Genomic DNA, 21,686 nt, shown 5'->3' with positions numbered 1-21,686 from the left:
GACAATTTCGGCAGATAATTTTAGAAAGAGAGGGTCCAGATTGTCTAGCTTGGCTGATTTGTAGGGGTCCAAATTTTGCAGCTCTTTCAGAACATCAGCTATCTGGATTTGGGTGAAGGAGAAGTCGGGGAGGTTTTGGGGGGCGCAGGGCTGTTGACCGGGGTAGGAGTAGCTAGGTGGAAAGCATGGCCAGCCATAGAAAAAAATGTTTTGAAATTCTCAATTATTGTGGATTTATCGGTGGTAACAGTGCTTCCTTGCCTCAGTGCAGTGGGCAGCTGGGAGGAGGTGATCTTATTCTCCATGGACTTTTCCCTGAAATATTGCATATCACGGGGGCTGTTCGATGCTAATGCAGTACGCCACAGGATATTTTTGTGCTGTTCAAGGGCAGTCAGGTCTGGAGAGAACCAAGGGCTATATCTGTTCCTGGTTCAATTTTTTTTTAAATTGGGCATGCTTATTTAAGATGGAGAGGAAGGCATTTTTAAAGAATAACCAGGCATCCTCTACCAACGGGATGAGGTCAATATCCTTCCAGGATACCCGGGTCAGGTCGATTAGAAAGGCCTGCTCGCTGAAGTGTTTTAGGGAGCGTTTGACAGTGATGAGGGGTGGTTATTTGATCACAGACCAATTACGGATGCAGGCAATGAGGCAACGATCGCTGAGACCCTGGTTGAAAACAGCAGAGGTGTATTTGGAGGGCAAGTTGGTTGGGATGATATCTATGGGGGTGCCCATATTTATGGATTTGGGGTTGTACCTGGTGGGTTCATTGATAATTTGTGTGAGATTGAGGGCATCAAGCTTAGATTGTAGGATAGCCGGGGTGTCACAGTTAAGGGCACGGTGATGATAGTTTGTAGATTGATGACCTTTACGGTCCATTGAGGTACTTAACACAGTGTTATAGTCTCCTACCATAATGATTTGATCATGTGTTACCTGTAAGTTCAATAAATTGGTATAAATGTTTTCGAAGGAGTGTGGATCATCCTGATTTGGACCATACAGATAAATGAGCCAAGTGTCTTTTTCATCCACTTTCATATTCAAAAAGATCCACCTTCCTTGCGAATCATTCTTGACTATTTTCACACTCAGATCTCAATTTCTGTTAATTAACATCATTACACCTTTTGAGTTCCTTTTGTCCATGACACAAAATGATCTCACCACCCCATTCCCCCCTTTTCCACGGAATTTCATCTAAAGATCTATTAAGTTTCCTGTAAACAGTTATATTATGTTATATTCATTTTCTTTTAGCCACGTAAAGACTGATCTTCTTTTTCTTAAATAATCTGCTAAACTGTTACAATTATAACTGGCTATTGTTATTTTGCCCCTTACTATAACTAGATACTGTTCTCAGTATCTCAGTCTAGTGCTTGTAAAGTCACTGCGATTAAGAGGTACTTTGACAGGTCATAATTAGAGATTTCAAATGTCTGATATTTAGATTTCAAGAAACTGGTTCTAGCAATATTTGTTTTATGCCCTTGCCTGTTTGCCTGTGAGCCACAGATGTTAGAACATTGAGGCAAGATATTATGTGTGTAGTAAATTGGAGTAGGTTGATGTGTATGATATTGGATGTGATTTAGTGAGAGTGTTAGTACGATGTCTGGATAAGAGTAAGACTATAATTGGCCAGGTTAATAATAACTATTTGCATGGTTGAGTGTCTCTGTGTGTAACATGTAGCGTTTATAGCCTTAATATTCATGATGATAATTACAATCCATATCGTATCACCATCATAGTTGCATCATAATTACCTTTAACATCATTGAAAAACCAGAGTTCCAAGTCTGTGCACTCGGTGGAAAGCCACCTTGTTTACAGTCTCTAGGAAGTTGCGAGACGGATTGCATGAGCTCTCTGATCGACCCCTCCAGATTATAGGATGCCTCCTCAGGAATCCCAGAAAATATTAGAAACTCCGTTCCATTCATTCCATTCATGCCATTCCAATAAGCCCTTCCTCCTATAGCTCCTCCCACCAGCCTCCATTGGGGACAGGGTTGTATTCACAAAATAAAACGGGCTGAAATTTGGGTCAACTTTCCAATAAGAAACGCCTGCTTTCTTTTACGTTGCCAAAAAGTTTTTGTTTTTTTCTCCAAAGCTTTTTCGATCACGTGAACCAATGTCTGGTAAACGTGTTCAGATCCTCTGCTTTGAAAGTGGCGGCAGCAGATTGAAAAGAGCTGTGCCTGTCTCTGATACTGTTACAGCGCCAGTTATATCACGCCACCATTGTGAACTTGTAATCCTATTCGTTGACACCAGGCAGGTAGGTGTGAGGTGGTCTAGTAAAACAAGTTGTATTGACACAAGATGGGTTTATTTTTTGACTGAATGAAGGATCAGTTTTGTGGGTTTCTATTCCTCCTCCTCCCTTTCTCTTCCACCTCCTCCTCTTGTCCACCACCTCTTCTCCTCCTCCTCTTGTCCACCACCTCTTCTCCTCCTCCTCTTCTCCTCCTCTTGTCCACCACCTCTTCTCCTCCTCTTGTCCACCACCTCTTCTCCTCCTCCTCTTCTCCTCCTCTTGTCCACCACCTCTTCTCCTCCTCTTGTCCACCACCTCTTCTCCTCCTCTTGTCCACCACCTCTTCTCCTCCTCCTCTTCTCCTCCTCTTGTCCACCACCTCTTCTCCACCTCTTCTCATCCTCCTCTTGTCCACCACCTCTTCTCCTCCTCCTCTCCTCCTCTTGTCCACCACCTCTTCCCCTCCTCTTGTCCACCACCTCTTCTCCTCCTCCTCTTCTCCCTTCTCTTGTCCACCACCTCTTCTCCTCCTCCTCTTCTCCTCCTCTTGTCCACCACCTCTTCTCCTCATCTTGTCCACCACCTCTTCTCCACCTCTTCTCCTCCTCCTCTTGTCCACCACCTCTTCTCCTCCTCCTCTTGTCCACCACCTCTTCTCCACCTCTTCTCCTCCTCCTCTTGTCCACCACCTCTTCTCCTCCTCTTGTTCACCACCTCTTCTCCTCCTCCTCTTGTCCACCACCTCTTCTCCTCCTCCTCTTCTCCTCCTCTTGTCCACCACCTCTTCTCCTCCTCCTCTTCTCCTCCTCTTGTCCACCACCTCTTCTCCTCCTCTTGTCCACCACCTCTTCTCCTCCTTCTCTTCTCCTCCTCTTGTCCACCACCTCTTCTCCACCTCTTCTCCTCCTCCTCTTGTCCACCACGTCTTCTCCTCCTCCTCTTGTCCACCTCCTCTTCTCCTCCTCTTGTCCACCACCTCTTCTCCTCCTCCTCTTGTCCACCACCTCTTCTCCTCCTTCTCTTCTCCTCCTCTTGTCCACCACCTCTTCTCCACCTCTTCTCCTCCTCCTCTTGTCCACCACCTCTTCTCCTCCTTCTCTTCTCCTCCTCTTGTCCACCACCTCTTCTCCACCTCTTCTCCTCCTCCTCTTGTCCACCACCTCTTCTCCTCCTCCTCTCCTCCTCCTCTTGTCCACCTCCTCTTCTCCTCCTCTTGTCCACCACCTCTTCTCCTCCTCCTCTTGTCCACCACCTCTTCTCCTCCTTCTCTTCTCCTCCTCTTGTCCACCACCTCTTCTCCACCTCTTCTCCTCCTCCTCTTGTCCACCACCTCTTCTCCTCCTTCTCTTCTCCTCCTCTTGTCCACCACCTCTTCTCCACCTCTTCTCCTCCTCCTCTTGTCCACCACCTCTTCTCCTCCTCCTCTTCTCCTCCTCTTGTCCACCACCTCTTCTCCTCCTCTTGTCCATCACCTCTTCTTCTCCTCCTCTTCTCATCCTCTTATGCCCCTCCTCTTCTCCTCCTCTTGTCCACCACCTCTTCTCCACCTCTTCTCCTCCTCCTCTTGTCCACCACCTCTTCTCCTCCTCCTCTTGTCCACCACCTCTTCTCCTCCTCCTCTTGTCCACCACCTCTTCTCCTCCTCCTCTTCTCCTCCTCTTGTCCACCACCTCTTCTCCTCCTCCTCTTCTCCTCCTCTTGTCCACCACCTCTTCTCCTCCTCTTCTCCTCCTCATCTTGTCCACCACCTCTTCTCCACCTCTTCTCCTCCTCCTCTTGTCCACCACCTCTTCTCCTCCTCCTCTTGTCCACCTCCTCTTCTCCTCCTCCTCTTGTCCACCACCTCTTCTCCTCCTTCTCTTCTCCTCCTCTTGTCCACCACCTCTTCTCCTCCTCCTCTTGTCCACCACCTCTTCTCCTCCTTCTCTTCTCCTCCTCTTGTCCACCACCTCTTCTCCACCTCTTCTCCTCCTCCTCTTGTCCACCACCTCTTCTCCTCCTCCTCTTCTCCTCCTCTTGTCCACCACCTCTTCTCCTCCTCTTGTCCACCACCTCTTCTCCTCCTCCTCTTCTCCTCCTCCTCTTGTCCACCACCTCTTCTCCACCTCTTCTCCTCCTCCTACCACCTCTTGTCTCCTCCTCTTCCACCACCTCTTCTCCTCCTCTTGTCCACCACCTCTTCTCCTCCTCTTTGTCCACCACCTCTTCTCCTCCTCCTCTTGTCCACCTCCTCTTCTCCTCCTCCTCTTGTCCACCACCTCTTCTCCTCCTCCTCTTGTCCACCTCCTCTTCTCCTCCTCCTCTTGTCCACCACCTCTTCTCCTCCTCCTCTTGTCCACCACCTCTTCTCCTCCTCTTCTCCTCCTCCTCTTGTCCACCACCCCTTCTCCTCCTCCTCTTCTCATTTCTGTGGATATGAAGGGAGAAAGAGTAAGTAGTTCAGAGAGAGACACATCTCATCTCTGTGGATATGAAGGGAGAGGGAGTGAGTTGTTCAGAGACAGACACATCTCATTTCTGTGGATATGAAGGGAGAGGGAGTAAGTTGTCCAGAGACAGACACAAATAGAGGAGTAAATACTGCTGCTTTATTAATTCACCCACTAACTTGATTTCTGTCTCCCTCCTCTCTTCTTTCTCTCTATTCGTTCCTGCTACCCACTTATCTCACTCCATCCTCTCTCTTTGTCTCTCTTTGTCTCTCTCTTTGTCTCTGTCTTTGTCTCTCTCTGTCTCTCTCTTTGTCTCTCTCGTTGTCTCTCGCTTTGTCTCTCGCTTTGTCTCTGTCTTTGTCTCTGTCTTTGTCTCTCTCTGTCTCTCTCGTTGTCTCTGTCTTTGTCTCTGTCTTTGTCTCTGTCTTTGTCTCTGTCTTTGTCTCTGTCTTTGTCTCTGTCTTTGTCTCTCTCTGTCTCTCTCGTTGTCTCTGTCTTTGTCTCTGTCTTTGTCTCTGTCTCTGTCTTTGTCTCTCTCTTTGTCTCTCTCTTTGTCTCTCTCGTTGTCTCTCTTTGTCTCTCTCTTTGTCTCTCTCTTTGTCTCTGTCTTTGTCTCTCTCGTTGTCTCTCTCTTTGTCTCTATCTTTGTCTCTCTTGTTGTCTCACTCTTTGTCTCTCTCTTTGTCTTTCTCTCTCTCTCTCTCTCTCTGTCTTTGTCTTTGTCTCTCTCGCTGTCTCTCTCATTGTCTCTCTCGTTGTCTCACTCTTTCTATCTCTCTTTGTCTCAATTCAATTCAATTTGCTTTATTGGCATGACGTAACAATGTACGTATTGCCAAAGCTTATTTAGGATATTTACAATATAAAAATGACAATCAAAATTGTCAACGGGACAACAGTAACAACAATAACCAAGTGTCAAAATAACCAAGTGTCAAAATAACCAAGTGTCAAAATAACCAAGTGTCAAAATAACCAAGTGTCAAAATAACCAAGTGTCAAAATAACCAAGTGTCAAGATCTCTCTCTCTCTCTCTCTAGTGAACGGGAATCCAACCAGTCAGCTGTCCACTCCTGGCTCGGGGAAATCTCCAAGCCCCTCCCCTTCCGGCCCTGCTTCAGACCTCAGACCACGCAGGGTGAGACAACACACACAGACAGACAGACATACAGACAGAAAGAGAGACAGACAGACCCCCCCCCCCATTCTCTATAACACACTTCTTCTATGTTCTCAGGAAAACAACAAGGCCCAGTCTACAGCCTAGAGTCACTAGAGAACGGAGAAACTACAAATCCCACAATCCTTAGAGTTACAGAAGGGTCCGACCTTTTGACCTGTCACGCTGCTGCTTCAGGAATTCTGTGAATTCCCTGGCTCACGTTACAATTCCGATGATATTAGTTCCTTGACTGTTTCTCCCCGTGTTGATGGTTTGTCAGTGGTCTCTTGACGTTGTGGAGATCTCGATGACGGAGAGGTTTCTGCCTTCGGTAGTGGGACACTTCTTATGTAGTGCAGTACTCTCAGTCACTCATCTCCTTTAGATACTTCCCGTATAGCCAGATAGTGACCGAAAGGCACTATTTAGGGAATAGGGTGCCATGTGTCATCGAGCCACGGATAGAATGTACTGTTACAGGAGCATGCAACACAATTCACAACCTTTTCCCTACATAGGGCACTGTGTCCGGGTGCTATTTTTGGATACGGCCAATGTGTTTCTCTAAGAAATGAGGGAAGACCTGCTGTTGAAAGGCTGTGATGCTGCGCGTTGGTAATTCAGCCACAGACACTAATGAGGTTTTAATGCTGTCCTCAATCCCAGGCCTTCCTCTTTCACTGCAGCGCTTTCATGTGTGTGTGTGTGTGTGTGTGTGTGTGTGTGTGTGTGTGTGTGTGTGTGTGTGTGTGTGTGTGTGTGTGTGTGTGTGTGTGTGTGTGTGTGTGTGTGTGTGTGTGTGTGTGTGTGTGTGTGTGTGTGACGTGCAGAGTTTGATTGATATGGTCAGGCATGAGTAATCGATCGTGGAATCTGGCCCTCAAGCCTACTAAACAATTAGTCGATTAGGATGACCCACTCTCCTCTACCCTCATCCTCTTTCCTCCTTTCCTCTCCTCTACCCTCATCCTCGTTCCTCCTTTCCTTTCCTTTCCTCTCCTCTCCTCTACCCTCATCCTCTTTCCTCCTTTCCTTTCCTTTCCTCTCCTCTACCCTCATCCTCTTTCCTCCTCTCCTCTCCTCTCCTCTCCTCTCCTCTCCTCTCCTCTCCTCTCCTCTCCTCTCCTCTCCTCCTCTCCTCTCCTCTCCTCTCCCTCTCCTCCTCTACCCTCATCCTCTTCCTCCTCTCCTCTCCTCTCCCTCCTCTCCTCTCCTCCTCTCCCTCTCCTCTCCTCCTCTCCTCTCCTCTCCCTCTCCTCTCCTCTCCTCCTCTCCTCCCTCTCCTCTCCTCTCCTCTCCTCTCCTCTCCTCTCCTCTCCTCTCCTCTCCTCCTCCTCTCCTCTCCTCTCCTCTTCTCTCATCCTCTCCTCTCCTCTCCTCTCCTCTCCTCTCCTCTCCTCTCCTCTCCTCTCCTCTCCTCTCCAGAGAAACACTATCTCACAGCCCCTCTCACCTTTACTGAATGTAGAGCCCTAAACTCTGTCTCACCTATACTGAATGTAGAGCCTTAAATGCTTTCTCACCTTTACTGAATGTAGAGCCCTAAATGCTGTCTTACCTTTACTGAATACGCTGTCTCATTTACTGAATGTAGAGCCCTAAACGCTGTCTCACAATTACTGAATGTAGAGCCCTAAACGCTGTCTCACCTTTACTGAATGTTCCAGCAGCTAACAGCTGTACTCTCTCTCCTCTCTCTCCTCTCTCTCTCTCTCTCTCACCTCTCTCTCTCTCTCTCTCTCTCTCTCTCTCTCTCTCTCTCTCTCTCTCTCTCTCTCTCTCTCTCTCTCTCTCACCTCACTCACTCACTCACTCACACACACACACACACACACACACACACACACACACACACACACACACACACACACACACACACACACACACACACACACACACACACACACACACACACACACACACACACACACACACACACACACACACACACACACACACACACACACACACACACACACACACTGTGGGACTGTCAATGATCAGCCAACCAAGGAATGACTGAGGATCCTATTGGATTGTCAGTTAGGACTCCATAGTACTTTTGTTCAATGAGTAAAGAAGATTAATCCCCATTAGTCAGCCAGTTATCTTCCAGCCTCCCATTGGTCAGCAAGTATTTCCAGATCAGTGCAGGTGAAGGAGAGATGAACGAAAGGAGACAAGGAGAGGAAACCACTCTAGACTATTGAGATGCACCCCACTGACTGTCTGTTCTAATTTTCACTGCTGACTAAATACTTGAAATTTAAAGGAACATTTCAGTTTTTCAACCTCATATTCATCTCTAGCACCACCCCTACAGTAGCTACCAGTACTCATCAGACAAGCACTAATGAGAGAACGTTGCTACAACTATCTCTCTGGGTGTTCTGAGTTGGCCTCATAATATCACTTATTCAAATGTTCAGGCTTAGTGAATCAGGAGAGTTGGAGTGTATTTCTGGGCTGGAGATTATTATTCAGCTTCCTTTGTGTTGCTGTGACACCCTGTAAGCCTTGGGAGCATAGCTGTGCTGAGAAATGGAGGGTCACAGATTATTATAGCCCACCTCTCTCTCTCTTTCTCTTTCTCTCTCTCTCTCTCTCTCTCTCTCTCTCTCTCTCTCTCTCTCTCTCTCTCTCTCTCTCTCTCTCTCTCTCTCTCTCTCTCACTCTCTCTCTCTCTCTCTCTCTCCTCCTCTCTCTCCTCTCTATGCCCTCCCCCTCTCTCCTCCCCTCCCCTCTATGCCCTCCCCTCTCTCCTCCCCTCCTCTCACCTCCATGCTCCCCCTCTCTCCTCCCCTCCCCTCCATGCCCCCTCTCTCCCCTCCCTCTCTCTCCTCCCCTCCCCTCCCCTCCATGCCCCCTCTCTCCTCCCCTCCCTCCCCTCCCCTCTATGCCCTCCCCTTCTCTCCTCCCCTCCCTGTATGTCATACTCTCTCCCCTCCCCTCTATGCCCTCCCTCTCTCTACTCCCCTCCCCTCCCCTCCATGCCCCCCTCTCTCCCCTCCCTCTCTCTCCTCCCCCTCCCCTCCATGCCCCCTCTCTCCTCCCCTCCCCTCCCCTCTATGCCCTCCCCTTCTCTCCTCCCCTCCCCTGTATGTCATACTCTCTCCCCTCCCCTCTATGCCCTCCCTCCCTCTCTCTCTACTCTCCTCCCCTCCCTCCCCTCCATGCCCCCCTCTCTCCCCCCTCCCTCCCCTCTATGCCCTCCCCTTCTCTCCTCCCCTCCCCTGTATGTCATACTCTCTCCCCTCCCGTCTATGCCCTCCCTCTCTCTACTCCCCTCCCCCTCCCCTCCCTCCCCCCCTCCCCCCTCCCCTCCCCTCCCCTCCCCTCCCTCCCCTCCCCCCTCCCCTCCCTCCCCTCCCCTCCATGCCCCCCCTCTCTCCTCCCCCTCCCCTCCCCCCCTCTATGCCCTCCCCTTCTCTCCTCCCCTCCCCTGTATGTCATACTCTCTCCCTCCCCTCTATGCCCTCCCTCTCTCTACTCCCCTCCCCTCCCCCCACCCCCCCCCCTCGCTCCTCCCCTCCCCTGCTCTCTCTCCCTCCTCCCTCTCTCTCCAATATGGTATTAATCTTCATAGAGTCAGTATATGATATTCCATCAGTAGCTCTCTGTCTCTAGCTGCACTCTAGCAGACCGTCTGACCGTCCATTCATATTGAGGTTGTTTATTAGGTTAGCTACATTATAGAGTTCAGTGCGTTCCTGGGTACAGACAAGAACGTGTATATTTAGCAGGTCTCTGTCTCTCTCTCTCTCTCTCTCTCTCTCTCTCTCTCTCTCTCTCTCTCTCTCTCTCTCTCTCTCTCTCTCTCTCTCTCTGTCTCTCTCTCTCTCTCTCTCTCTCTCTCTCTCTCTCTCTCTCTCTCTCTCTCTCTCTCTCTCTCTCTCTCTCTCTCTCTCTTTATCTCTGTCTCTCTGTCTCTCTGTCTCTCTCTCTCTCTCTCTCTCTCTCTCTCTCTCTCTCTCTCTCTCTCTCTCTCTCTCTCTCTCTCTGTCTCTCTCTCTCTCTCTCTCTCTCTCTCTCTCTCTCTCTCTCTCTCTCTCTCTCTCTCTCTCTCTCTCTTTATCTCTCTCTAACTACACTATATAGAGTTCAGTGTGTTCCAGGGTACAGACAAGAATGTGTATTTTTAGTAGGTATCTCTGTGTCCCTAAATGCTGAGAGAACAGTACCCTCCCACACATGCACTGACTCGAGCCCTTAACAGTAGTTTACTGCCATGTCCACTGGTAAACCGTATGACTTGCTCACATCATGCAGGTTCACTTATTGTCTAATGGCTTTTCCCTTCCAGCCACTCAGTGATGGATTATACTGTGTAGCCTCGTCTACATGGTCTGGAAGTTTATTATGGAGCCTTGGAGCTACTTGGTTATGTGGGTTACATGTAGAATACAGCAGTATGGTTCAGTAGAATACAGTGGTATGGTTCAGTAGAATATAGCAGTATGGTTCAGTACAGTATAGCAGTATGGTTCAGTAGAATACAGCAGTATGGTTCAGTAGAATACAGCAGTATGGTTCAGTAGAATATGGTTCAGTACAGTATAGCAGTATGGTTCAGTAGAATACAGCAGTATGGTTCAGTAGAATACAGCAGTATGGTTCAGTAGAATACAGCAGTATGGTTCAGTAGAATACAGCAGTATGGTTCAGTAGAATACAGCAGTATGGTTCAGTAGAATACAGCAGTATGGTTCAGTACAGTATAGCAGTATGGTTCAGTAGAATACAGCAGTATGGTTCAGTAGAATACAGCAGTATGGTTCAGTACAGTATAGCAGTATGGTTCAGTAGAATACAGCAGTATGGTTCAGTAGAATACAGCAGTATGGTTCAGTAGAATACAGCAGTATGGTTCAGTAGAATACAGCAGTATGGTTCAGTACAGTATAGCAGTATGGTTCAGTAGAATACAGCAGTATGGTTCAGTAGAATACAGCAGTATGGTTCAGTAGAATACAGCAGTATGTCAGTATGGTTCAGTAGAATACAGCAGTATGGTTCAGTAGAATACAGCAGTATGGTTCAGTAGAATACAGCAGTATGGTTCAGTACAATAGTTATCTCCCTCTTTCTTCTCTCCCTCTCCCCTATCAATCTCTCCCACTCCTCTCTCCCCTATCCATCCCACCCGCTCCTTTCTCCTCTCTCCCCTCTCCATCTCTCCCTCTCGACTCGCCTCTCCCCTCTCCATCTCTCCCTCTCGACTCGCCTCTCCATCTCTCCCTCTCGACTCGCCTCTCCCCTCTCCATCTCTCCCTCTCGACTCACCATCTCTCCTTCTCTCTCTCCTGTCCCATCTCTCCCCTCTCCATCTCTCCCTCTCCCTCTCTCCTCTCTCCCATCTCTATCTCTCCCTCTCTCCTCTCCATCTCTCCCTCTCCATCTCTCCCTCTCCATCTCCCCCTCTCCATTTCTCCCCTCTCCACTTCTCCATCTCTCCCACCTCTTTTTCATCCCTCTTTTTCTCTCTCTTTACCCTCAATCTCTCCCACTATCTTTCTCCCCATGTCTCCCCTCCCTCTCTTTCTCTCCTACACCTTTTCACCTATCTTTCTCTCTCCCTCCTTTCTCTCTGGCTCACAGGAAATTATTGGTTTTGTCTGTGTCACACGCACGGTATCATATTCTTGCGGTTAATCCTGTGTGATTTGTTTTTAATCCTCTCAGAGCTGAATGTTGCTCTTTAAACTACAAGACTGGTTTCTCTTTAAACTACCAGACTGGTTTCTCTTTAAACTACAAGACTGGTTTCTCTTTAAACTACAAGACTGGTTTCTCTATAAACTACAAGACTGGTTTCTCTTTAAACTACCAGACTGGTTTCTCTATAAACTACAAGACTGGTTTCTCTATAAACTACAAGACTGGTTTCTCTTTCAACTACGTGACTGGTTTCTCTTTAAACTACAAGACGGGGTTCTCTTTAAACTACAAGACTGGTTGCTCTTTCAACTACAAGACTGGTTTCTTCTGTTCTCCTCTACTCAGAACTGCTTTCCTTCTGGACTCTTGAGAGGGAAGATACACTTTAGTTAACATGTGTGAGTTGGAATGCCATTGTATCGCAGTATCTCACTCTCTCGTTTTCCTCTCTCTCATCCTCTCTCTCTCTCTCTCTCATCCTCCTCTCTCTCTCTCTCTCTCTCTCTCTCTCTCTCTCTCTCTCTCTCTCTCTCTCTCTCTCTCTCTCTCTCTCTCTCTCTCTCTCTCTCTCTCTCTCTCTCTCTCTCTCTCTCTCTCGTCTTCCTCTCTCTCATCCTCCTCTCTCTCTCTCTCTCTCTCTCCCTCTGTCCATTCTTCAGTCTCTCCTCAGTCATGTGTCAGTGTATCATCACCTAGAACACCATCCATTGAGTTGCATCCTCCTCTCATTCTGTTTGGTTATTTACATCTGTACAGGTGCCTAACCAGGTGCCTAACCAGGTGCCTAACCAGGTGTCTAACCAGGTGTCTAACCAGGTACGTAACCAGGTGCGTAACCAGGTACGTAAGCAGGTGCGTAACCAGGTGCATAACCAGATAAATGTGGAGCTGAAATCCACCTACACATTTGTGTGTTCTTGTTGTTCTTGCATCTGTGACTTTGTGTGTCTTCATGTCTTCATCCACAATGTATCACAATAGATGTTGTTTTTTGTCTTTTATTGTATTGATGAAGCAATAAGAGAAACAGCAAACCAGACACAATCGTACTTTCCAATCTCTCTCTCCCTACAATCTCTCTCTCCCTCAATCTCTCTCTCCCTCCAATCTCTCTCTCCCTCCAATCTCTCTCTCCCTCCAATCTCTCTCTCCCTCCAATCTCTCTCTCCCTCCAATCTCTCTCTCTCCAGTCTCTCTCCCTCCAATCTCTCCCCCCCAATCTCTCTCTCTCAATTAAAAATTTCTCTCTTTCAATTTCAATTTTCTCTCTCTCAATTTTCTCTCTTTCAATTTCAATTTTCTCCCTTTCAATTTCAATTTTCTCCCTTTTTCTTTTTTGAATTTGACAGAGAGAAAATTGAAATTGAAATTGAAAGAGAGAGAGAGAGAGAGAGAGAGAGAATTTACAGTACCAGTCAAAAGTTTGGACACACCTACTCATTCTTTAATTCACAATGTTCTACATTGTAGAATAATAGTGAAGACATTAAAACTATGAAATAACACATATGGAATCATGTAGTAACCAAAAAAGTGTTAAACAAATCAAAATAAATTTGAGTTTCTTCAAAGTAGCCAACCTTTGCCTTGATGACAGCTTTGCACAAGCTTGGCATTCTCTCAACCAGCTTCATGAGGAACTCACCTGGAATGCATTTTCAACACTCTTGAAGGACTTCCCACATATGCTGAGAACTTGTTGGCTGAAAAGGACATGACAAGATGATAAAGACCATAAAGAAAAACCCTTGAATGAGGAGGTGTGTCCAAACGTTTGTCTGGTACTGTAGTATATATTCTCTCTCTTTATCTCTTTCTCTTTTCTTTCCCTCTTGTCTCGTTCATCTAATGTCTTGGTTTGCTGCGATCTCTGTTGTCCTTGTATTTTTATTTTCTCTCTGATGTCATTTAATTTCCATGTCATCTTATTGCCTGACCATTATCATTGATCATTATCATTGTTCGTTATCATTGTCCATGTTGTGTCCCTGTCAATACGGCTCTATGTTCGTTCCAGAAGGTGTTAGTTAATCCCCCGTCCTGGGGACCCAAAGAGGTTTCTTCCCTAGCGTACTAACACACCTGATTCAACTAATCAACTAATCTCCGTTAGTTAATCAGGTGTGTAAGTGCTAGGGCAAAAAAAAAAAAAAAACTTTTGGGTTACCAGGACCAGGATTTTTGAAACGATGGTTTATAGTTTGGGAGGGGTGTAAACATTGTACATACAGTATAGTTGTCTCTCCATATTCATTCCCTTCATTCCTATTATTTCATGTATTCTTAGATCACAGGTATTATGATATGTGTCGTTTGTATTAAATACATCAACCTACATCAACAGTCAGATTTGTCTCAGTCTTTCCCAGAATTTTGAACCAAGTAGAATTACTTTCCCAGTGTGTGTGTGTGTGTGTGTGTGTTTGTGTGTGTGTGTGTGTGTGTGTGTGTGTGTGTGTGTGTGTGTGTGTGTGTGTGTGTGTGTGTGTGTGTGTGTGTGTGTGTGTGAGTGTCTCCTAGGAGTTCCTGGTGTGTGTGTGGGTGGGTGAGTGAGTGTTTCAGTGAGATAGTGGTGAGTGAGTGAGTGAGTGAGAAAGTGAAAAGTGAGTGAGTGATTTTGTGAGTTCCTCTCAGTGAGTGAGTGAGTGAAGTGAGTGAGGAGTGAGTGAGTGAGTGAGTGAGTGAGTGAGTGAGTGAGTGAGTGAGTGAGTGAGTGAGTGAGTGAGTGAGTGAGTGAGTGAGTGAGTGAGTGAGTGAGTGAGTGAGTGAGTGAGTGAGTGAGTGAGTGAGTGAGTGAGTGAGTGAGTGAGTGAGTGAGTGAGTGAGTGAGTGAGTGAGTGAGTGAGTGAGTGAGTGAGGTCTCCTAGGAGTTCCTGGCTGAGTGTTTCAGTGAGATAGTGGTGAAACCAAAAAGTAATTTTGTTGTTCCTCTCATCATCTCTCCTAAAGCAGGATATTCCTTTCCTCCTTCTGCAAATAAGTCTACACACACACACACACACAGTAGATCTGCATTAAATAGTATTTATTTATTTATTTGAGTTGTAATTATAATTTATGCTGGATCCTGTTTTTGTTCTCCACTCCTCTACCTGTAGATGTAGGTCCTTTAATAAACATGTTCTTTAATAAGGTCCTTTAATAAGGTCCTTTAATAAACATGTTCTTTAATAATGTTCTTTAATAAGGTCCTTTAATAAACATGTTCTTTAATAAGGTCCTTTAATAAACATGTTATTTAATAAGGTCCTTTAATAAACATGTTCTTTAATAAGGTCCTTTAATAAACATGTTCTTTAATAAGGTCCCTTAATAAAAACCCATCGATCAGGAGTCTATCACTTATTGATCTGTTGGGCTGTGTTCCGAATGTCCCTCTATTCCCTATGTCGGGGTGTTCCACTTACGTCATCTCGGACCATGTTGGACAGGAAGTTCATCATGACGCTGTGCTTTCTGGGATACTTCTGGCACAGGACACCAGCTGAAACACACACACCCAGCAGTCAGGTGATAGTAGAAATACCCTTAATTTGGAAATAGATTAAAATAGTTGTGGTTTCTTTAAAATATGCAGAATGATCCTATAGGCTATAGTAAACGTTCTAATGGCTTTATGTAAGGAATAATGTGTCATTTGAAACGTAGCTTTGGCCTGTTGTGGGACAGTAACTGTAGTCTGAGCAGCGGTCGTTTCACTCATAGATAGTTGATTGTCATCACAGTCTTGTGTTTATAGTCCTAGTTGTTTTACTAGTTTATTGAGCACTGATCAGTGCACTCTTCGGGAAATAGGTTCTTCGACTGTTCCCATTGGAGAACCCTTTTTGGTTCCAGGTAGAACCCATTTCAGTTCCATGTTGAACATGGAACCCAAAAGGGTTCTGCCTGGAACCCAGAGGGTTCTACCTAGAACCAAAAAGGGTTATTCACAGAATTATCCTATGGGGACAGGTAATGAACAGTTTTAGGTTCTAGATTGAATTATTTTTGCTAAGGGTGTTTTCACAATTGGTCTATTTCAGACAATTTGTGTAAACTCAGTGCGGTTTGTTGATTTTTTTGGTATGCGATGTGAACACACCAATGGAACTCAGACCTCTCAAAGAGCCCCCGAAGCAAACCGAACTCAGACCTCTCAGAGCCCCCGAAGCAAACCGAACTCAGACCTCTCAAAGAGCTCCGAAGCAAACCGAACTCAGACCTCTCAAAGAGCCCCCGAAGCAAACCGAACTCAGACCTCTCAAAGAGCCCTCGAAGCAAACCAAACTCAGACCTCTCAAAGAGCCCTCGAAGCAAACCAAACTCAGACCTCTCAAAGAGCCCCGAAGCAAACCGAACTCAGACCTCTCAAAGAGCCCCGAAGCAAACCGAACTCAGACCTCTCAAAGAGCCCTCGAAACAAACCAAACTCAGAGAGCCCTCGAAGCAAACCAAACTCAGACCTCTCAAAGAGCCCCGAAGCAAACCAAACTCAGACCTCTCAAAGAGCCCTCGAAGCAAACCAAACTCAGACCTCTCAAAGAGCCCCCGAAGCAAACCAAACTCAGACCTCTCAAAGAGCCCCCGAAGCAAACCAAACTCAGACCTCTCAAAGAGCCCTCGAAGCAAACCAAACTCAGACCTCTCAAAGAGCCCTCGAAGCAAACCGAACTCAGACCTCTCAAAGAGCCCTCGAAGCAAAACGAACTCAGACCATCTCGAGAGGTGGTCTGAGTTCGGTTAGCTTGAATTCCACGGTCTAGTTCCCGTTGTTAGGGCAATGGGAACACAAATCTCCCCCAGGTTTGTTTGTGGTGAGAAGACAATATAATTGGTGAGAATCACAACATTGGGTAGCAGCCTACAATTTTCAATGCTGTAATCGCTGCCAAAGGTGCTTCAACAAAGTACTGAGTAAAGAGTCTGAATACTTATGTAAATGTGGTATATCTTTGTTTTTATTATAAATTTGCACAAATTTCTAAAAAACTGGTTTTGCTTGGTCATAACAGGGTATTGTGTGTAGATTGATGAGGAGAAAAAAACAACAATTTAATCTATTTTAGAATAAGGCTGTAACCTAACAAAATGTGTAAAAAGTCAAGGGTTCTGAATACTATCGCACTGTATGTGAAAACACCCTAAGAGTTTGGTTGTGTGTGAGGTGTAGCCCAGAATAGTCTTGGGATGCATGCCAAATGACACCCTATTCCCTATCTAGTGCACTACTCTAGTGCAGAACTCTGGACACATAAAAGGTGAGTTGTATACCAAGGGTACGGGGCAACAGAACTCTGGACACATAAAAGGTGAGTTGTATACCAAGGGTACGGGGCAACAGAACTCTGGACACATAAAAGGTGAGTTGTATACCAAGGGTACGGGGCAACAGAAGACAAACAGCAGAGGGGATAATAATTTTAGAGATGGGAAACGGGAAGATAAACCGGGGGGAGAGTTTGTGGGATTTCACATTTAGGGGCAGATCCCGGGTGGATAGCCATACCTTCTGCCCGAGACCATACCGGGGAGCTGCGGTTTGATGGTGATCTGCTTGTCGTTGATACCTGGACACTCAAAAGGCAATAGGCATAGTGGCAGAGCAGGGAAGGGTGTTGTGGGTTCCACCCACACAAGCTGCTGGTTCCAGATGATGGGGTTGGCAGAGACCAGGCAGCGCAGAGTAGTCTCGAGGCTCGCTCCGACTGGCCATTGGACTGGGGGTGGAACCCAGACGAAAATCTGGCCGACAGCCCAATGAGGGTGCAGAATGCCTTCCAGAACCTGGAAGAGAATGAGGAACTCCCGGACCTGTTTCCCTGAGTGCCATCACCGTGTCTCGGGCTCTGGGGTGGTAACTGTGGGGCTATAGCGGCGAGACAGGGCAACCGGCTTGGACCCCAGCCGGTAAGAGAGGGAAAAGTTGAACTGTGTAAACAGCAGGGTTTGCCTTGAGTTGAGGCGCTTGGCGGTGTGGAGATACTCCAGGTTTTTGTGGTCCGCCCCTTCCAGCCAGTGCTTCCATTTACATTTCTCCAACTCCATTTTCACGGTCAAGAAGCTCTCGATTCCCCACATTGTAGTCCCTTTCAGTGGCATTGAGGCGGTGGGAGAAGAAGGTGCAGGGATGCAGCTTCAGATCCAGGGCAGAACGTTGGGACAGGACACGCCCCCACTCCGACATCCGAAGCATTGGCCTCCACCACGAACTGATGGGATGGGTCCGGATAAACCAGGATGGGAGCAATGGTGAAGCGGTGTTTAAGGTCCCGGAACAACCGGTCAGCAGCTGGAGACCACTTGAACAGAACCTTGAGACTGGGTGCTGACACCTGGGAAGCGAGGGTGCTGTATCCCCTGGATAAAACGGCGATAAAAGGTGGAAAACCCCAGGAAATGTTGCAGCTGCACCCTGGACGTAGGCTGAGGCCAATTCACCACTGCTCTCACCTTCCCGGGATCCATCTGGACACTTCCCGCAGAGATGATGTAACCCAGAAAGGGGTGGAGCGATGGAACTCGCACTTCTCTGACCTTCCCAAACAGCTTTCTCCAAAAGGCGTTGAAGAACCTGGGGGACATGAAGCATGTGTTCTTTGGTGGATAGGGAGAAGACGAGGATGTCATCAATGTAGATGAAGACAAACCGGATCAACATGTCACGGAGAACATCATTTACCAGAGCCTGGAACAAAGCAGGGGTGTTGGTGAGGCCAAAAGGCAAGACACTAGATACTCATAGTGGCCGCTGTCCGTGTTGAAGGCGGTCTCCCACTCGTCCCCTTCTCGTATCTGCACCAGGTGGTAGGCGTTCCGTAGATCCAGCTTGGAAAACACAGTGGTGCCCTGGAGCGGCTCGAAGGCCGAGGAAATTATTGGTAGCGGGTAACTGTTCTTAACAGTAATGCCATCGAGTCCCTGGTAGTCAATGCACGGGCGCTGGGTCTTGTCCTTTTTCTCCACGAAGAAGAACCCTGAACCGGCGGGAGAGGAAGAGGGACGTATAAATCCTGCAGCTAGGGAGTCCCCAATGTATGTCTCCATAGCCTTGGTCTCCGGTCCTGACAGAGAGTACAGACGTCCCCGGGGCGGCGTGGTGCTAAGGAGAAGGTCAATCCCGCAGTCATAGGGTCAGTGCGGCAGAAGTGAAGTGGTCCGGGCCGCGGGGATGGTGGAGAGGTCCTGGGCACCTTCCGAGCCCCCAGGAAGACGTTCTCGGGGCAGGTTGCGCCCGACTTCAGACAATGGGCATGGCAGAACTGCCTCCAGCCCATGATAGCACCTGTAGACCAGTTGATGAGGGGATTGTGTCACTGGAGCCAGGAGAATCCCAAAACGACTGAAATCTGAGTAGACTTGATGAGCAGAAATTGAATAGTCTCACTGTGATTCTCTGACACCCGTAGGTTGATGGGAGTGGTATTATAAGTGACCTGGCCTATAGAGCGCCCATACAGTGCTCTAATATCTATGGGAATGGAGAGGGGTTGAGTGGGGAAGCCAGAGTAGCGTCCAAAAAGATCTCATCGGCCCCAGAGTCAATGAGGACCCGGAGAGATTTAGACTGGTTTTCCCACAGCAGAATGGCATGAAAAGGTGTGCGAGCAAGGGAAGCAGAAAAGTTCACCATATGGCCCACCAGAGTCCTCGCTCATACCGATAAGCCTGATCTTTTAAAGGACAAGAGGACACAAAATGACCAAGAGTCCCGCAATACAAACAATTTTTCATTTTGATCCTGTATTGGCATTCCGCTGGCGACAGCCCAACTCTGCCTAGTTGCATAGGCTCGGGAAGCGGTGACTCGGCCGGCTTCAGCGACTCTCGGGAGAGGTCAGGAAGCCTTGGGTTCTCTCGGCAACGGGACTTCCGGGATGACTCGGAGGCAAGGTGGAATCCCTGGAAGTGCGAACAAAATCCAATATCCTCTCGCTCCGTTACCATCGATACGGATGGTCAACATGATGAGGGAATCGAGATCCGTAGGTAACCCCCGAGCAGCAAGCTCGCCCTTGACCTCCCCCGAGACACCGGAACATATCAAACAGTGCTTCCTGGTGCCAAGCACTCTGTTGCAAATGTGCAGGAAATCCACTGCAGAGTCTGGCTCGCTGTGGGAGTCCTGCCGAAGCTGGATTAGCTTCCGGGCAGCTTCTCTTCCAAAGGACCGGGCAGCAAAAACCTTCTTCACCTCTCCCACGAACCCCTCCAGAGTACCGCATATGGCCAGCTGTTGTTCCCGTACAGCAGTAGCCCAGGTGAGAGCCCCCCCGGACACCAGCGTGATTAGATAGGCTATCTTGTAGCGATCTGAGGGGAAGGAGGAGGGCTGAAGCTCGAAGACGAGGGCACACTGAGCTAGAAACACCCAACAGGTGCTCAGCTCTCCACTGAAGTCTTCCGGGGGAGATAAGCAGGGGTCACGAGAAGGTGGAGTGACCGATGAGATGGCACTGCTAACAGCTGAGTTACTGAGGGGCTGTGGGGTTACCACCGTGGTAGGTTGCCTCCCAGACAACCTGTGGAATTGCTCTAGCAAAATGTCCAACGCCCGGTCATGGCGTTCAGCCAACATTCACACCCCCTCCATAAGGCCACGAAGCAATTCCTCGTGCCTACCAATGGTGGCTCCCTGGGAAGAGATGGGTCTTCTGGGCCAGTTCCTATTATCACGTTTCATAGGTAAGACCCAGATGCAGACAACATCGAATTAACAACAGTTTATTAATCCAACAGGGGCAGGCAAAGGGCTGTGAGATATGGGTTTAACTATTATTAGAACTGGGGGCAGGCAAAAGACAGGTCAAGGGCAGACAGGGGTCAGTAATCCAGATAGGTGGGGAAAAGGTACCATACGGCAGGCAGGCAGGCTCAGGGTCAGGGCAGGCAGGCTCAGGGTCAGGGCAGGCAGGCTCAGGGTCAGGGCAGGCAGGCTCAGGGTCAGGGCAGGCAGAAAAGGTCAAAACCGGGAATAATCGAGAGACAGGACCTGAGGGAAAAGTGATGGTAGGCTTGACGAAACAAAAGAAACTGGCAACAGACAAACAGAGAACCCAGGTACAAATACACAGGAGATAATGGGGAAGATGGGCGACACCCGGAGAGGGGTTGAGGCAAGTACAAAGACAGGTGAAACAGATCAGAGTGTGACAATGGGGGAATAGAGTCTTTTGGTTTCACTCTGTCTGTTGTAGCACCTCTCTCTCGAGACCTCTATCGACTAAACTACCTGCACTCACTTCTCTCTCTCGCTCTATTTCGCTCTCTCTGTTTGTCTGTCTATTGCAGCACCTCTCTCCAGACCTCTATTGACAAAACTGCATGCACTTGCTTCTCTCTCTCTCTCCACCACTTCTCTCTCTCTGGCACTCTCTCTCTCTCTCTCCCCCATCTCTCTCTTTATCCTTCCATCTCTGAGGAGAAGAAAACAGTAGGCTGAACCCCTAGCTCTCCCAACCTGGAGACAGGAAGGATATACAGTATGTTCTTATATGGGCGTTCTGGGCTTGCTGGAAGTGTCATAAGCGCTGCTCTCTTGAAATAGTTTCCATAGCAACAGTATTTTGTTCCCCTAAGTGTTGCTAAATCGCCTCTGCAGAGCAACTAAGAGTTGTGTTTTTCACATGACTGACCTCACTGACTGACTGTCTGTTTGACTGACTGAATCACTGACTGACTGACTAACTGACTCACTGACAACTCACTGGCTGACTCACTGACTCACTCACTGATTCACTGACTGACTCATTGGCTGATTGACTAAGTGACTAACTCACTGACTGACTCACTGGCTCACTCACTGGCTGACTGACTTACTGACTCATTGACATAACTCACTGGCTGACTGACTGACTGACTGACTGACTGACTGACTCACTGACAACTCACTGGCTGACTGACTCACTGGCTGACTGACTCACTGACTGACTGACTAACTGACTCACTGACAACTCACTGGCTGACTGACTCACTGGCTGACTGACTCACTGACTGACTGACTAACTGACTCACTGACAACTCACTGGCTGACTGACTCACTGGCTGACTGACTCACTGACTGACTGACTAACTGACTCACTGACAACTCACTGGCTGACTGATTCACTGACTGACTCATTGGCTGATTGACAAAGTGACTAACTCACTGACTGACTGACTGACTAACTCACT

General features: G+C 47.8%; 1 protein-coding gene across 3 annotated transcripts in view; it reads left to right on the top strand.

Annotated features, from left to right (window-relative positions):
* Window positions 1–21,686, top strand: part of dclk1a (doublecortin-like kinase 1a) — a 256,000-nt gene that overhangs the window by 182,928 nt on the left and 51,386 nt on the right. For 2 of the 3 annotated variants that reach the window (XM_046318199.1, XM_046318200.1), the window contains one exon: window positions 5,755–5,852. In XM_046318199.1, the coding sequence (XP_046174155.1) occupies window positions 5,755–5,852 (98 nt within the window). Of the gene's footprint in view, window positions 1–5,754; window positions 5,853–5,951; window positions 6,899–21,686 lie in introns of those variants that run through there. The other variant, XM_046318201.1, reaches the window with a different exon arrangement.

This window comes from Oncorhynchus gorbuscha, linkage group LG20, assembly GCF_021184085.1.
Source record: "Oncorhynchus gorbuscha isolate QuinsamMale2020 ecotype Even-year linkage group LG20, OgorEven_v1.0, whole genome shotgun sequence".
NCBI classification, from domain to species: Eukaryota; Metazoa; Chordata; class Actinopteri; order Salmoniformes; family Salmonidae; genus Oncorhynchus; species Oncorhynchus gorbuscha.
This window is presented reverse-complemented; position numbering and strand designations above follow the sequence as displayed.